This window comes from Capricornis sumatraensis, chromosome 4 (assembly GCF_032405125.1).
Source record: "Capricornis sumatraensis isolate serow.1 chromosome 4, serow.2, whole genome shotgun sequence".
Lineage (NCBI taxonomy): Eukaryota > Metazoa > Chordata > Mammalia > Artiodactyla > Bovidae > Capricornis > Capricornis sumatraensis.
The window spans coordinates 158,871,857-158,889,188 of NC_091072.1; the positions used below are offsets into that span (position 1 = coordinate 158,871,857).

The following is a 17,332-nucleotide window of genomic DNA, read 5'->3' on the forward strand; positions in this document are numbered from 1 at the left end:
AGCGAGAGGGGAGCTCAGAGGAGGCTCTGAAAAGCGGGCCCATGGGTTCTTCTGGATGCTCCTGAAGGTCCTCATCGGATGGTGACACCCCTGCTCTGGGCAATGGGCAGATTCAGCCGCGTCTGGATGCTCGGGGACAGGCGAGGCCAGAGGACAGCCACCTAGTTCCTGAAAGTCAGGGAAGCTAGGGTGGGGGATGGGTGCCGTCTCTGGGCTCCCCAGGGGCCGCTGCAGCCACTCGTCTGTCCGCAGGGGTCTCTCGAGCCCCGCCTCGCAGTGAGGGTTCACTGGTAGTGTTAGTCCGGCTCCAAGCGCAGAGTGAAACTTGACTGCTCTGATCTCAACCACAGCAGGGCTTCAGAGGTAATCCCCCGGCTGGCAAGGGCTCCGTGAGCATCCTCACCCTGTGAGCCCTGACCCAGCAGACTCGGGCTGGGCAGACGCCAGTTAGGATAGTGCCACTCACACATCCCATCAAAGGGGGCTTTTCAAAAGTGTCTCCCCCTTAACCACTGCAGTTGGGACACAGCTGCCTTTTCACAAGGGCTTCTCCAGGATAAACAGAGCCTTGCAAGTTGTAGTGTTTAAAACAGGGAAATGGAGAACATCTGCGTTAGTGCGAGCGTGGTGTGCTCAGTTGCTGAGTCGTGTCCCACTCCCTGCGACCTGGTGGAAGGCAGCCCACCAGGCTCCTCGGTCCAGGGGGTTTTTCCAGGCGAGAACACTGGAGTGGGCTGCCGTCTCCTTCTCCAGCCTGTTTTAGGGCCTATCCCAACATGCTGATACTGAATGACTTAAATCGCCTCGTTTCGAGATTCCTCCCCCCGCCAAATCCCACTTTGTTTTCTTCCTGAACTGAAGAATGTTGGTGAGGAAGAATGGCCCTGCCACCACGGTGCTTTCCACGGGCGATGTGTGTGACATGTTAGTTGTGTGTTTATCTGGCTCTGTCGGGTCTCAGCTACGGCGCGCGGGGTTCTCTGGTTGCGGCGCGTGAGCTTCTCTGGTTGCGGCGCGGTTACGGCGCGTGGGGTTCTCTGGTTACGGCACATGAGCTTCCCTGGTTACAGCGCACGGGGTTCTCTGGTTGCGGCGCGTGGGCTTCTCTGGTTGTGGTGCGCGGGCTCAGTGTTTGCGGTGTGCGGGCTTAGTTGCTTCAAGGCATGTGGGATTTCAGTTCCCCAACCGGGGATGGAGTCCCGTCTCCTGCATGGGAAGGCGGATTCTCAACCCCTGGACCAGCGTGGGTGGCATTTAAGTAGGAGAAGGGGCTGTTCTGTGCTTGTCAGGTTCCCCAGAGGAACCGAACCCGTGGGAGGTGGCCCTCCTCTACGCTTCTCTCTGTCTCCATCTACCTGTCTTGTCTCTCTGTCTGCCTGTGTTTCTATCCATATCTCTGTCTCTCTATAGAGATTTATTACAAGGATCAGCTCACGTGAAGCTGGAGACTAAGTGAAGTGAAGTCGCTCAGTTGTGTCCGACTCTTTGCGACCCCATGGACTGTAGCCTACCAGCTTCCTCCATCCATGGGATTTTCCAGGCAAGAGTGCTGGAGTGGGTTGCCATTTCCTTCTCCAGGAGATCTTCCTGACCCAGGGATTGAACATGGGTCTCCCGCATTGTAGGCAGACGCTTTACCTTCTGAGAGAAGTCCCTTAATATGCCCTCTGTCAATGGCGGCCCAGGAAAGTGGGTCCGAGAGGTCAGGCTACGGACGCCCCAGGCACAAAGAGGGCAGAGTGCAGCCTTGCTCCACCTTTCTGTCCAGTTCAGGCCCTTCCTGGATTGCGTGCTACCTTCCCATGCTGGGGAGGGTCCCTCTACTTTACTCAGGCTACCGAGTCAAATGCCGATCTCTTCCTGGAGACCCCAGCACAGACACACCCAGAACAAATGTTTCATCAGCTGCCTTGGCGTCCGTCCTGGCCAAGCTGATACTTAAAATGAACCATCACGTGCCCGCTCTGATTTTTTCCTTCTTCGACATTTGAGCAAAGCTTGACAGCCCGTGAGCATCAACTCCTTGAAACAAGTCCCAGGGAGCCGAGTGCAATCCTTACATCCACACAGGGACTCAGAGAGAAGTAACTCCCCGCCTCCGCCCCAGGTGACCCTGTGAACTGGTGTGAAGTGGCCAATCTCGAATGAGTCTGTCCCTTTGAGGCCTCATCTCCTGAGCCCTGGCTGGGGGTCAGGAAGCTGTGCTGGACCCCAGGGATGCAAGACAAACAAGCCCCCTCCCTGCTCTGTGGGATCCAGAGCCGCTTCCTGCCCCTTCCGGGTTCACTCAGCCCCACCCCCCTCTGCTTTGCCTCCTGAGGCTGCAGGCAGTTTTGGCCTCTTTGGGGTGAGCGCTGGGCAGCTGCGCGTCTTGGTCAGCCCACACGGAGTGACCACAGCATCTCTGCATCCAGGGCCAGCCTGACGGGGTCCTGAGCAGGCTCTGGCAGCTGCACGTCCCCCGGATTCCCAGTTCAGGTACAGCCCCATGTCTGGGGTGTAGAGTGTGCCAACTGGAGAGGCTGAGAGTGTGGGGCGTTAATACCTTGGGGGGCAAGGAGGACTAAAGACCAGAAGGGGTGGGGAATATCCTCTTCTTCCTCTCTTGCCCGATGGGCAGTTCTGAGAGCCCACTCCTCCCAGACACTGGTCCTCTCCTGCCCGCCAAGGTCCCCGTGTAAACCAGGATGCTCTGTCAGGCAGGACATGCCAGGGGCTGGGAGATCACCTCCCAGGGCGGCTCTCGGGACCCCACCACGTGCCTGGCCTCTGCGCCCGCAGCCCCTTGCCTGGAGCGCTGTTTTTCAGCCTTTGGTTTTCTCTTGGATTTTCCTCCGCAGGGGTGGGTTCTCTGGCTCCCTCTCTGCCTGTGCTGCCCCGCCCTCCATGTTCTTGCCCTCTTTGCCTCAAATTCCTGCTTCCTGGACACTTGCCTGTTCATTTGTTTGGTTTTGTTCTTTCTCGTCCCTCTAGAACGTGCCCCCAGACACTGGGGACCGTTCGAGTTTCGCTCCCCGCTGAATCCTGGTGCCCTCAGGTCACCGCGCACCGTGGCACCGACTGGGGAGCTGGTTGTGAGGGTCTGCATCAGGACCCCCCGGGGGAGGGTGCAGCCCAGCCCATGGGCAGGACAGGCCTTTTGCCTCAGTTCAGACCTCCAGGATCCGAATCTTGAGAAGGCGAGCTCTGGGATGAGGGGGCAAGGGCTGGGGGCACCTATGGGTAATGATGCAGGCGGTTCGCCAGAAGCCCTGGGGAGCCGGGAGCGGGGGGCGGATGGCCAGGCCTGGTGGTTCAGACAGACCTCCATCCACTTTGCCTGTGTGACCCTTACTGCTTTTCAGAAAGCCCGTCTTGCACTGTGTGTGCGTACTAAATCGCTTCAGTCGTGCCTGACTCTTTGCGACCCCGTGGACTGTAGCCCGCCAGGCTCCTCTGTCCATGGGATTCTCCAGGCAAGAACACTGGAGGGGGTTGCCGTACCCTCCTCCAGGGGATCTTCCTGACCCAGGGGCCCAGCCCACCTCTCTCTCGCCTCCTGCATTGGCGGCCAGGTTCTTTACCACTCGTGCCCCATGGGAAGCCCTAGATTCTGATGGTCCAGGCTTCTGGTTGATTAAATCTGAGTAGGTCCCAGCACAGGCTACCTCCTAGGGACCTCTGTTGGGATTCGGCCCAGAAGCGGTTGTTTTCAATGCAGGGCTTGGACCACGTGCAGGCCTGAGCAGGTCAAGGTGAGGTCCGGCTGACCTCCTGACAGCTGGCCACATCCCAGCCTTGGGGCCAGTGGGACCTTTCAGAGGAAGCACAGTCTCCTTGCTTTTTCTCTGTTCTCCATCACCTGCAATTTTTAACCTCTTGTCTTGGCCCCTGCCCTGTCTCTCTCTGTAGACTTAGCCTCACTGAACCTCCCTCCTCTGGACTGTCACCGTTTAAAACATGGTGAGCTGCTCTCTGCTTCCCGTAAAACAAACCAACCAACAAGCACACCAGGCTCTGGCTAAGCCGGGTGTTAAGAGTGAGGCGGTTCATTGAAGCACTGTCTTTGAGCATCTGCTGTGTATGACGCAGTGTCAAGGGGTGGGCGTGGTGGGCTCTGGAGTCAGCTTCCTGGATTCAAATCCCGGTTCGGATTGGAGTAGGAGAACCATTGTGCCCATCCACATGCCTGGGGGGTGACATCAGATGCTACGTGCTTGCTGTCTGGCGGGTGCTGTGTTGGGCGCTGGAACGTGGGTGTGAGGCACACGGGCAGGTCTGTGGTTCACATTTAGAAGTGAGTGTCCTGCGGGTTCAAGAAAGACTTCTCCTGTGTCCTCTCTGCATGGGTTTCATCCTATGGTTCTTTGAGCTGGCATCCTCCAGTAGCGCCCTGACTCTCATAGGGTGAATAGCCGGTGCTGCCCGGGGAGGATAGCAGTTTACAGATGAGATCCTTTGTATTTTTAATGATCCTCGAAAGAAGGAATGGCAGTTTTTGTGCTTTCCAGAGTAAATCACCAGAGAGGGGCCTCCACCCTGGTGGCTGCGTTGGTCCCAGGCTGGCAGGTGGTGTCGTCCCTGGGGCTGGCATTTCCCCCAGGAGCAGATCTCCTGTCTCATCTCCCAGTTTGTTGGACAAGACTCTTCTGAGTTACTAAGTTCTGTTTGCTCCCTCCTTTCGCCCCTAAGAAGAAAGTCAGCTGCACAAGGATGGTCTTCTGGGCAGAAGATGATGCCATCCTCACTGGGCAGAGATGCTTGCTGATGTGTCTGCGGGTTGTAATAAGCCTGCGTCCTCAGTGAGTTAAGCCATGACAAGCGTATTTGGAAGTGATTAAAACATAACTGTCATAGCTTTGGGGGAGACAGCCTGCAGGTCCTGATTATCATTCAGACAGAACTCAGGGACGTAATTTTTTATTCTAGTTTAAGCAAGCTTGTGGAAGGTCCATGCGAAGAGCCCTGTGCCAAGGGCACCATTAATACCACGTCCTAGACACATGCCTGCGGGAGTCGGGGATTGCAAATGAGCACATCTCGAAAACATAAGGACGGCTGCCATCTATAAAGTCTTTTGTGAAGCGGAGGATTGAGATGGGTGACCTGGATGGTACAAGGATAGGGTGACTGGTGGTGGCCGGGGTCACTGCGCCTCTGCTGGGGCAGCTGGTTTGCTTTTGCTTCTCAGAGCCGACCTCTGTGACTTGTTGGGTGAAATTTGACTTTTATCCCTTTTCTGTCTCATTTTCTTATTTGCACTTTGACCAGGTCGGAGATCCAGATGGGAATTTTTGAAGTTTTAGTCTCTTCATAGCAGAGACATCTCTTGTGTGTTTTCCGACAAGTCTGTGTCCTGGGTGAGGCAGAGGTCTGCGTGCCTGAGAGATCTCTGTAGGTCCGGAGGCAGCTCTGCAGTTGGTTTGGGCACCTTCGAGGCTCTGTTCCTAGTCTACCCTCGGGATGATGTCTTTGAGCAGGCTGGCAGTCCACCTGGGGAGACGGATGTGTCCAGGGACGGATGAATGCGTGACCTGGTGGTGTGAGCACTTGGGAGGACCCTAAAGCAAGAAGCGGGGTGGTCTCCTCTCCCTGCTGTTTCCGGTGGGGTGGTTGAGGGTGGGCGTTTGAGCGGAGACCTGCTGTTTGGTCGGCAGCAAGTGCAGAGGCCCCATTGGAAGCACGTGCTGGCAGATATGAGGGTGAACGAGGGAGGCAGTGTGGCTGGAGCTTCGACAGCAAGGACGAGGGTGGTCAGAGGTGGAATCAGAGAGGTGGCAGAAGGTGAATCGGAGTTTGACTCTCAGTGGGTGGAGGTGTGGTGGGGCAGGAACCAGCTCCCTCTAGTGGCTGTGGGAGGACCAGCAAGCATCTGCGACCCGTGTGAGACAGATTAAGTCATGTTTGTAGCTTAAACACCTAGGGTGGTGTCTGCATGTACTAGGTGCTGCTGGTTATGCTGAGTAAATCAGAAGGGGGCTTCTGACATGCAGAGAGCTCCAGGGGTGGTGAGGTCACGGAGGTTTGTGACCCCTGCAGAGGCAGACGCTAGCACCTGCATTCTAGAGATTAGCTTCTTAATAACAGGTGTACTGAGGTAGAATTCCCATGCTGCACAATTCAGTGGTTGTTGGTGTACTCTCAGAGTTGTTCAACCATCACCTGTGTCAATCGAGGACTTTTCATCACCCCCAGAAAGAAACCCCTTATCCATCAGCACTCAGTCCTGAATCCCCCTTCCTGGCCACTGGCAACCACTTGTCTCTATAGCATCCTTCCATCCCTGTAATTTTCATATTCTGGGTATTTCGTTTAAGGGGAATCATACAGTATGTGGCTTTTGTGTCTGGCCTCTTTGATTTGGCATTGTGTTTTTTAAGATCCGTGTTGTAGCATGTGTCCAAACTCCATTCCTTTTTAATGGCTGAATAATATTCCATCCTGTGGCTATATCATGGGCTTCCCTAGTGGCTCAGATGGTAAAGAATCTGCCTGCAATGCAGGAGACCTGGTTTTAATCCCTTTGTAGGGAAGATCCCCTGGAGAGGGACATGGCAACCCACTCCAGTATTCTTGCCCGGAGAATCCCATGGACAGAGGAGCCTGGTGGGTCCATAGAGTCGCAAAGAGTCGGACGTCCATTCTGAGTTGATTTCTGCATGTGGTATAAAGGAAGCGTTCAGTTTCATTCTTTCACATGTGGATATCCAGTTGTCCCGGCACCATTTGTTAAAAAGACCGTTCTCTCCCCGTTGAATTGTCTCAGCGCCCTCACGGCTATCAGCTGACTGTAACATGAGGTTTATTCCTGGCTCCCATTTCTGTTTCACTGACCTCTGTGTCACGTTTTGTTATTCTAACTTTGTAGGAAGATTTGAAATCAGGAAGTGTGAGTTCTCCAATTTTGTTCTTCCTCAAGATTGCTTTGCCTTTTCGGGGTCTCTTGACTTTCCATTTGCATTTTAGGATTTGCTTGTCAGTTTCGGCACAGAAGCCATCTGGATAGTAATTAATTTTTATAAATGGCATCTATTATTATTCTTTCTAATTACCGAATAATATATACTGCTGAAAACCTGGAAGATGTAAAAATCAAACGGAAGGCAGTGGCAATTGTTTAATTTGCATCCCTCCGGGCTCTTTTCTCTCGTGCATTCGGCTTTTTCTACACAAAATTTGGAATCGCTTCTGAGCTAGGAAATGTCTAGGAGCACGTTTGGACTGGCACCTTGGGAGAAACTTCTGGAAAGGAAATTGCCTGGTCACAGCACACACAGGGATAGGAACTGATTTGTCTTCTTTTTAATGAAGACTCTGAAGCCCCAGAGAGGTTAAGTGACTGGCTCCAGGTCACACAGCAAACACCCTAGGGGAGCTGGGTCTCAAGTGCAGGCCCCAGAGGTCAGCAGCGCACTGGTTTTATAGGGTGTACTGTTGTTGGTCTATGAGGCTCGTGCTTGGATTTGTGACAGTGGAATGCTGTTTGTATTAGTTTTCTATTGCTGTGTAAATTAATTTTTACCAATTCAGTGGCCTAAAGCAACATCTGTTTAGTGAGCTCATAGTTCTGAGGTCCAGGGATCAGTGTGGTTGGCCCGGGTCCTCTGCTCAGGGTCTCCTGAGGCTGAAATCAGGGTGTCAGTTGCACTAAGTGCTTTACTGGAGGCTCTGGGGTGGCGGAAATTGACTCTGCTCCTGGAGACACCCACCTCACTCTCCACTGTCACAGCCAGCGTTCCCCTTCCTGGATCCCTCTATGACTTCTGGATCTCTGACCTCTGGATCCAGAGTCAAAGGGCTCCCCTGATGAGGTCAGGCCCTTGGACAATCCCTGTTTCTTGAGGTCAGGCTATCCCATAACAGCCTGATCACAGAGTACAGTCCCATCATTGTGCTGTCCGAGGGATCCTATGGGCCTGACCACTGAGGTCTTAGGGGGCACTTTAAAATTCTGCCTACGAAATCTTTTAAATTGTTAGCCAAAAGTGATCAGCCACCTCGGGAGCCTCATTAGCCGTCCCTGCTTACCTGGGCTTCCCAGTGGTAAAGAACTCACCTGCTATTGCAGGAGACCAGAGATATGGGTTCAGTCCCCGGGTCGGGAAGATCCCCTGGAGGAGGAAATGGCAACCCACTCCAGGATTCCTGCCTGGGAAATCCCATGGAATGTAGCCTGGTGGGCTACAGTCCACAGGGTCACAAAAGAGTGGGACAGGACTGAGTGAGCAGGCGCACACACACCTGGTATTTGTAGCACCTGTCGGGTTTTGCTGGGTGCTGTGGGGGCCTTGTTTTTGATGACCATGTCAGTTTTGAGGAGGGCTGGACGGGGATTTTGTAGGATGTCTTTCTATTAGGCTTAGTCTGGTGTTTTTCTCAGAGTCATGGGTTTGGGGTGGGAGACCACAGAGGTGAAGGTCCCTCATCCCATCCCACCAGGGCACGTGTGACGACATGACTGATCCTGTAATGTGGACCTGGGTCACCTGGCCGAGCTGTACCCATCAGGCTTCTCCACTGTATTCTGATGTGGCTCAGTCGCCTCTAACCCTTTGCGACCCCATGGGCTGTAGCCTGCCCGGCTCCTCTGTCCAGGGAATTTTCCAGGCAAGGAATATTGGAGTGGGTTGCCATTTCCTGACCCAGGGATCGAACTCTCATCTCTTGCGTCTCCTACATTGGCAGGTGGATTCTTTACCTCTGTGCCACCCATGCTTCCCTGGTGGCTTAGATGGTAAAGAATCTGCCTGCAGTGTGGGAGATCCGGGTTCAATCCCTGGGTCAGGAAGATCCCCTGGAGAAGGAAATAGCAACCCACTCAAGGATTCTTGCCTGGAGAATTTTGTGGACAGAGGAGCCGGGCAGGCTACAGTCTGTGGGGTCACAAAGATTGGTTCATGACTGAGTGACTAACACACTGTTCTAACTTATTTTTCTCCATAACATCGATCACAACCCTACGGGGTGTGCATTTGTTTGTCTTGTAATGTCTGATTGGAAAGTAAGATCCTCAAGGATAGAGTCCTCACCTGATTTATTCCCATAGCCTGGCACATAGTAGATGCTCAGTAAGTTAACTGACGGGCTCAGCCCGGCACACAGTGGGTGCTCAGCGGGTGGACTGCTGGGCTCGGCCCGGCACACAGTGGGTGCTCAGCGGGTGGACTGCCGGGCTCGGCCCGGCACACAGTGGGTGCTCAGCGGGTGGACTGACGGGCTCGGCCTGGCGCACAGTGGGTGCTCAGCAGGTTGACTGATGGACTCAGTGCCAGGCGGTGAGCAATGGGTGCTGGAGACAGAGCCACAGACCAGAGGCCATAGTTTCTGCCCTCACTGAGCTTCAGGTCCAGCAGGGAGATAGCTAAAAATGAAGTTGTGCTCTCACTGCAAACGTGAACAGGTTTGGGGAAAGGCCCTTGAGAGCAGTGAGAGCCATGTTGGGGAATGTGGCCTGGGCGGGGTGGAGGGGCACTCAGAGGATGATCACAGAGCTTGAGGCCTGATGGATGAGTGAGAGCTGGCCAGTCAGTGGGGGAGGCAGGAGGAGGTGCGCTCAGGCTGCAAGGATTAACACGTGCAAAGGCCCGGGGCAGAGAAGAGCGTGGGGATCTGAAGAGCACCAGCGAGGAGGCAGCATGGTTGGTCGGCGGGGCTGTGGCAACGGCCTGGGGAGGTGGTTTGGACGAGGGCGGTGGGAGAGGAGACGGTGAGAAGTGGATGCAGTTAGGAAGTGGGATGAAGGGATAAAGGGGTGGAATCCAGGCTCCTGAAGCTGGAGCACGGTATCCTGTTTGCTTCTCATATAAGGAGGAGATTTGAGAGTTGGTGGGGGGGGGGCAGCATGTTCAATCAGATATGCTCATGAAGCATGCTAGCAGGAGGATGGGGCAGAGATGGGGCTGGACCTTTAGGGGGTTACTGGGACCAGGAGGGAGGCATTGGGCATCATAGGATGGCATGAGCTGGCCTTGGAGGAGAGTGGAGAGGAGCTGTCCAGGTCTATTTTCTTTGAAGATCCGGAAGAGGGGAAGGTGTCATGGGGACCCCCCAAACACACACACACACACATACACGGACACTGAGAAGGTGGTCAGTGGAGGTGGGAGCTGGGTGATGGGAGAAGGATGCTGGAGGCAGGGAGAGAAGGCCGCTGGGCGCGCACGTCCGGCTCCCAGCCTCCCAGGCCGATGCTCCCTCCCTGAAGAAGGCGGACGGAGGAGGTCTGCAGCGTGGGGCCACCTCCCTCCCACCCACCCTGCTGGGGTGGCTTTGGCAGAACCAGGATGCCGCAGGGCTGCGCACCTCTTGCTTCCTCCAGTCCTCCCTTTAATCTACATTTACTTCTATTCTTCATGGGATTGTGTGTCTGATTTAATCTTTCTGAGTTAGAGGGAAAATAGAACATACTCCACAGAAATTTGCTTTGTGGCCGGTTTTGCAGGTGGCGTGGTATCAGAGGGTGACAGAGAACACTCTAGGCTGGATTTCTGCCCTTTCTATTTCTCTCCGAGAGGACCAATCAGTGCCCATCTCCAGGAGGTCATTGGGACCAATTAGACAGTTTTATTGGTTTTGCTCCACAGGGAAGCTGTGGACTACATACATTTTTGATCAAGTCTGTTCAGGGCATCGCTTTCATTTTGAGGAGAAGCGCCTTAAGCAGCATCGGCCAAATGAGATTCTGTTCAGTGGGAATCCTGCGTCTCCATAGATATCTTCACAGTTGAAACTGTCTTCTTTTATGATATATTAAACTCGGTGAATTGAAGACAAGCTTGTTGAGAAAAGACTGGTCTAGAGAAATGAACACGTGTGTCCAGGTAAAGCTTGCACACCCGTGTTCATTGTAGCTCGGCTGACACTAGGCTCAAAGGGGCGACACCCCGAATGCCCATCACCCGGTGAATGAATCCGTGAAGTGTGTGTCTCTGAGCAACGGACCGTGACTCAGCCGTGAAAAGGAGCGAGGCCCCGGCATGTGCTGCAATGTGGGTGAAGCTTGAAAACCTTGTGCTAAGGGAGAGAATGAGAAGGCGATGACACCCACTCCAGTGTTCTTGCCTGGAGAATCCCGTGGACAGAGGAGCCTGGCAGGCTCCTGTCCATGGGGTCACACAGAGTCGGACACGACTGAAGTGACTTAGCAGCAGCAGCAGCAGCAAGGGAAAGAAGCCCAACACGAAAGATCACGTGCAATTTGATTCCCATTCATATGAAGGATCCAGAACAGGCAAATCCCTCGAGAGAGAGCGGTTTTGTGGTTGGGAGGAGCTGGTCGAGGGTGTGCGGAAGGAGGAGTGACTGCTGACGGTGCGGAGTTTCCTTTGGATGGAACTGTCCTTCAGAGGGTGATGTGGCCATTGTACAACTTTGTGAGTCTACTGACAACCGCCGAATCGCACGTTTTAAAAGGATGCATTGTGTGGAATGTGGCTTCCACCTCTGTAAAGCCTTAGAAAAGTAGTGTGCCCCTGGGAGCCGGTTCTCAGAGCCGTAAGCTGCGGCCACTCGGGACCCCTTCTCTTTGTAGCTTTAGGTTCATGTGATTTTGATGCGGGTATTAAGGGCAGGACGGGTGTGGACGTTTTACAGCTCACTGTCCCGCCTCGGGCCGTGTGTGTCACTGATGTTTGCTCACTTGCTCCCCTCGCCTCCCACGTTGTGGTGAATACCATCATCTCCTTCGGCTGAGTTTTTGCACACACCCAAGTTCCCCTCTGGGAGGCAGCCAGTTTCCCCCCAGTGCTACCCTCTGCCCGGCCTCCTGTGAATCCCACAGGACGCCCGGCAGCCTGGTGGGGGTGGGGGCGCGGAGAGCAGCTGGCCTCTCCCCTCGGACTCTCCAGGCCCCTGCCCTGGGGGTGCCTCCCCTCTGCACGCACTCTGGTCACCGCCTGGCCCTCCAGGCACCAGCGAGCGAGGCCGTAACTCCTGTCCACCCGCAGGTCCTCATCGACTGGATCAACGACGTGCTGGTGGAGGAGAGGATCATCGTGAAGCAGCTGGAGGAGGACCTGTACGACGGGCAGGTGCTGCAGAAGCTGCTGGGTGAGTCCCCGGGAGGCGCGGCCCTGGAGCTGGACCATGCTGTATGTTGCGTCATTGGTCACTTGTCCATAAGCCGTGGGCCTGAGCCCTCGGCTCCCAGATGGCATCCCTGGGCCTTCAGCTTCGATTGGGCTCCAGGTCCCCTCTCTCAGGCCCTCGTGAGGGTGGCCTGGAAGACTGTGTTCCCTTGTCCACTGGGACTCGCCTCCTAGTGGCCCGTCCCAGCCCTGGTGGGGTGCATACCTGCTCTCTGGGCCCATCTGCTCACTCTCCTTGCCCCTTAATGACCCCACGGACATGTGCTGTCCTGTGCAGGGGTCTCCCCACAAACCACCTGAAGGGTCACTCCTTCCAGGCGGGGCCAGCACTGGGGTGGGGTCGCGTTTTGCTCTGCAGGGATGTGCTGCGGGCAAGGGGGTCTGAGTCAGCACCTGGGATTTAGTGGGTGCTTTTGGTGGCAGAGATACTTGGCGAAAGCAGACTGATGGGGAGGGGGCTGACCCTGGACCCACAGGACGCAGCCTCTGCAGCTGCCCGGGTCGTGGACTCGGCTCAGCCTCTGCGTCCTTCCTCGAGCCCAGTCCCTGCGGGCTGGTTTGCGCACTCTGCACAGCAGTGCTTACAGACAGTGTGATCTGGGCGGGGAGCCTGGGAGGCCTTGGGGACCGTGTCACGTACCCGGCTCTGAAGACATGGTGTCCTTGTTCGGTCAGTCCTTGGAAAGCGCGTGAGGAAGGAGAGGGTGTGTCTATTCTGGTTGTTCCTCCGTTTGCTGAACGAACGCCCTTTCACCCACAGGGTGGTGGGTGTGGAGACTCAGTGGAGATAAGAGAGGAAGGTCCCCGCGCCCCACCACCGATGCCTGTTCTGCCGGAGGGGAGAAAGAGAGCTGTTGTGAACACAAACTGATGCTCTAAGACACAAATTGACAGTCTAAGACAATGCCTGGGACGTCCCTGGAAGCCCACTCATTAGGGCTCCGTGTTTCCACTGCAGGGCGCGTGGGTTCCATCCCTGGTCTGGGAACTAAGATCCCACCAGCCGCACAGTGTGGCCACAACAGAGAGAGTGCCAAGCACTATGCAGAGAATCAGAGAGGTCTACAAGGGACGGAGCTGGGTGGGCTGGAAAGGGCTGGGCGGTCTGGGGCAGCCCCCAGGGGAGCTGACATCCTAGCCGACTTCTGCACCAGTTGGCATAGAAAGAACCTTCCGGGTCGGGACTCTGAAGAGAGGAGGAGTCTGTAGTGTTTAAAGAGCAGTGGAAGGAGGCTGCAGGAGGCGGCGGTGGACAGACCACCTGCCCTGGTGGACAGAGGCTTTTATTACACGTAGCAGGAAGCCACCTGAGGATGTGAGCAGGGCCGTGATGAAATCGCAGTTTGTGCTTTAAAAGGTCGCTTGGGCTTCTGGGTGCAGAACGGCAGGGAGCAGGGTCAGGAGGGGGAGACGGGGGAGTCAGTCAGAGCGCTGTCACAGCTCCCTGGGTGTTGGATGGGGTGGTTCGGTGTGCGGTGGAAGCAGAGGATATTTTGGAGGTTAAAGCTGGCAGCTGATGGCCAGGATTGTGGCCTGAGCAACCAGTGAATGAGAAAGCCCTCAGGAGTAGCGAGGGGCGTGGGGATGGGGAGGCCAGTGTGCCATCTGCCAGGGCTGAGATGCCCATCCTGCCCAGGGCAACCGCAGGGAGGGAGTGGAGGCAGGCACGGCTGAGATGGTTAATACCATGGGACCAGGTGGCCCCACTCACAGGGAGTGTCCAAATTCAGTGTTTGGCTGAACACCGTGCACCAAGAATTAAACCTCTGTTTGGCTAAGCAGAGAGCGCACATCTTAGAATGAACTTTGGTGTAAGAGCAAATCTGAAACATTGTCAAGATTGTTTAGTCACTGCCACAATTTGATTATTAAAAATGTAGGTTGGAGCTTTGCTGCTGCATGCTGTATCGTCGGTACCGCGGTTCTCAGTGCATCGCGTGCTAGGTTGCTCTCGAGGTCGTTGAAATGGACATTTGCGATGATAGACGCTTACTTTCAGCGGAGGACGGAGGAGGGCGTGGGTCTTGGGCTGACCCTGTCCACAAGGATTGCACTGGTGGTGAAGCTGCTCAGGGTCATCAGCTTCCCTCCTTCCTTCTCTATGTAAAGACCTAGCTTCCGCCTGACTCCTGGACCTGAAGACTTAGCTGTTGGTGATGACGCTGCTTTATTGAAATAGTCCTTTGAATCGCTGCTTTATTCACTGCCCAAAGGAGATACTTTTTAATATTTTCAGAAGCAGACATAAAAGTGTGATGCTCACTCACTCTTCTGTTTCTGATTCCTTTTGCGTGCAGCCATGGCTTCACTCACCCAGCCACTTGAAAAAATTGCGTCCCTAAGCCTTAGCTCTAACAATGGGAGTCTGGCTCTCAAGGTGCCCCCGCATCTCAGCCGTAGATCCCGGTAAAGGATGCCCGCATTCTCCCTGGAGTAGGGCCACAGCCGCGTCTGAGAGCAGGTAACCTGTAAGAAGTCCTTGTCTGTTCAAGGCACACCCTTTGGGTCCCCCCTTCTGTTGGTCTCAGCAAATGCAAGACTTGCTCCGAAACAGCTGTGGTCGTCCGTGAGCCCTGCTACGTCCGTTTTGTTATCTGTAATGTATAACAAGAGGTCGGCTTTGGCTCAGGCAGCCTTTTTATTCCCAAGGAGCTGCAGCTCCATCCTGTTTGACTATCTTGCATAAGTGCTCCTTGATAAGGCAGTTCTAAAATCTCTTGTGTGTCAAGTGGTTTGACACACCACTTTGTTTGAAGAAGAGAACAATGGAGGAGACTATCCAGATATTAATGGAGCTTCACAAGGTCTTGCTGGGTCGTGTTAATGAAGCTGTTGCGCTGATGAGGTGCTGCAGTAACCAACGGGATCACATGACCCTGGGGCCCAGGGCTGCCAGCAGTGACACTGAGGGAGGCACTGAGCTCTTTGCTTTCCAAAGACAGAAAGCTAACACTTGAGATTGGCTGAATGTCAAGGCCAAAACCTGATTTCCAGTCTTGGTAAAGAATCCACCTGCAATGTGAGAGACCTGGCTTCGATCCCTGGGTCGGGAAGATCCCCTGGAGAAGGGGTAGGCTACCCACTCCAGGATTCTTGGGCTTCTCTTGTGGCTTAGCTGGTAAAGAATCCACCTGCAATGTGGGAGACCTGGGTTCCATCCCTGGGTTGGGAAGATCCCCTGGAGAAGGGAAAGGCTCCCCACTCCTGTATGGACTGTATAGCCTGTGGGATCACAAAGAGTCAGACAAGACTGAGCGACTTTCACTCATTCCGTATAGAGAGAAGAGGTCTGGGGACAGGGCCCTGGTGGGGGGTCAGTGGTCAGAGGAGGGGCCAGGACAGGATTCTGAAGGGTCCAGCCAGGAGGGGTGAGGAGCCGGGGTGGGGGGGAGATGAGGACAGAGAGCAGACCCTGGCTTGACCAGCTGTAGGTCACCACTAGGCCCCTGAGTGCATCCCTCTCCCTAAGAGTGGATTCTGGGAGCAGCTGCCAGACCCTCTGCCAGGGCAGGTTCTAGGGGGTGGCACTGCTGGATGGGCAGTGTTGTCCGGGGGGACCACCTGTGGGCAGTGAGGTGTTCCCCTGGCTGGCTGCCGTCCTGCTTGGACTCAGGCTCTCCCCTCCCCTTGAGGAAAGGCAGACGCCTCCTCCCGTAATAAGTATCCAGAGCCCCGTATTTGCCCATGTTTTCCTGCCCCCTCGAGAGCCCAGCCTGTCTTCCTCTGGCTCTTCCCAGGCTCGGGAGAGAGGGGTCCTGGCCACACCAAAGCCCTGAGCCGTTCCCGCAAGCCCCATCAGTGGGCAGATGGTTGCGGGTGATACGGAGGGCCAAGGACTTCTTCTCTCCCACAGGGGGAGTTTCCTGAGACGTGACTGCAGGCAGCATCAGGCTTGACCAACCGCCTTGTTTTCTGTTATCGACTGAGCTGTGTCCCCCCTGAAGTCATAAGACCTCAGAATGGGACTGTATTTGGAGATAGCATCTTTGTAGTTAAAGTGAGGTCACTGGGGTGGGCCCTAAACCCTTCAGACTGGTGTCCTTTTAAGAAGAGGAGATGAGGATACAGACACACACAGACGGGAGGCCAGGTGAGGATGTCTACAAGCCAACATCCTTGAGAAGCCTCAGAGGAGACTGACTCTGTTGACACCTTGATCTTGGACTTCTAGCCTCCAGGACGGTGTGGAAGTAATCTCCACGTTTAAGTCACCCATCCTGTGGTGCTTTGTGACGGCAGCTCTAGCGGGCTCCTGCCCTTTCCTTCCCTTCTCCATTGATGGCCTCTCCTCCCCCGGGACGTTCCGTCTGCAGGTTTGGCTGGAAGGGACCGCAGAGACGTGCCTGGCTCCCCGTCTCTCCCCAGTGGGTGAGGCTCTCTGCAGCCCCGCTTCCTTCCTCAGGGGCCTCTGCTCCGTCCTGTCCCTGGCTATTGAGTGCCTGGGGGCTCATATGGACAACCTGGAGGAGGAAACAGCAACCCACTCCAGTATTCTTGCTGGGAAAATCCCGTGGACAGAGGACCCTGGTGGGCTACAGCCTGGCGGAGTCCATGGGGGTCGCAGAGAGTCGGACCGACAGAGCAAGTGAGCACACGTGTGGACAGACAGCGGTGGGTTATTCAGCTCATACCTGTTAGATACAGATGGGGGGAAATGAAAATGCATAAACGGGAATCACTTCCGTCCTCTGTTGAGCTGCTTTGTTTTGCTTCCAGCATAGCCTGCCCTACACGAGCCGATGCCCTTTAGGTGTGGCTGACCCCCCATGACCCCCCCTTTAGAGCCCTCCCTGGTCTGTGCTGCCTCCGGCCCTAGGACAGCACCTGGACATAGCAGGTGCTCAGTAACTGTTGTGTAAGTGAGTGAATGGATGAATGAGTGAAGGCGTGTCCTGAGCCCGGCAGGTCTTGCTGTGTGATCATAGGGTCCTGAGGGGGCTATTAAACTGCTGCTTCTTGTGCTGGTTGAGGGAGGGGAGGATGTGGGGAGACTGTGTTGAAGAAACAGGGGCCTCCGGAGAAGACGCCTTAAACAGAACCTTGCCGGGGACCGCTCGCCAAACAGAAGCCCTGCCTGTGCCCGGCCTGGACGCAATGGCCTTTGCACCTGCCTCCCAGCAGTGCCCCCGCCCCCAGCACCTCCGTGCCCGAGGCTCACAGCGCGTCAGGCTCTGTGCCCAGCACTTTCTCATCACCATCCGGGTTCCTGATCTCATTATGTCCTGTGATGTCCTGTTGCTTTGCAGAGGAGACCTATTGGGGAACCC

General features: G+C 55.2%; 1 protein-coding gene across 2 annotated transcripts in view; it reads left to right on the forward strand.

The window, feature by feature from the left end:
* PARVB (parvin beta) overlaps positions 1–17,332 on the forward strand; it is a 113,524-nt gene that overhangs the window by 63,762 nt on the left and 32,430 nt on the right. For both annotated transcript variants that reach the window (XM_068970151.1, XM_068970152.1), the window contains one exon: positions 11,925–12,027. In XM_068970151.1, coding sequence (XP_068826252.1) covers positions 11,925–12,027 — 103 coding nt within the window. The remainder of the gene's footprint in view (positions 1–11,924; positions 12,028–17,332) is intronic.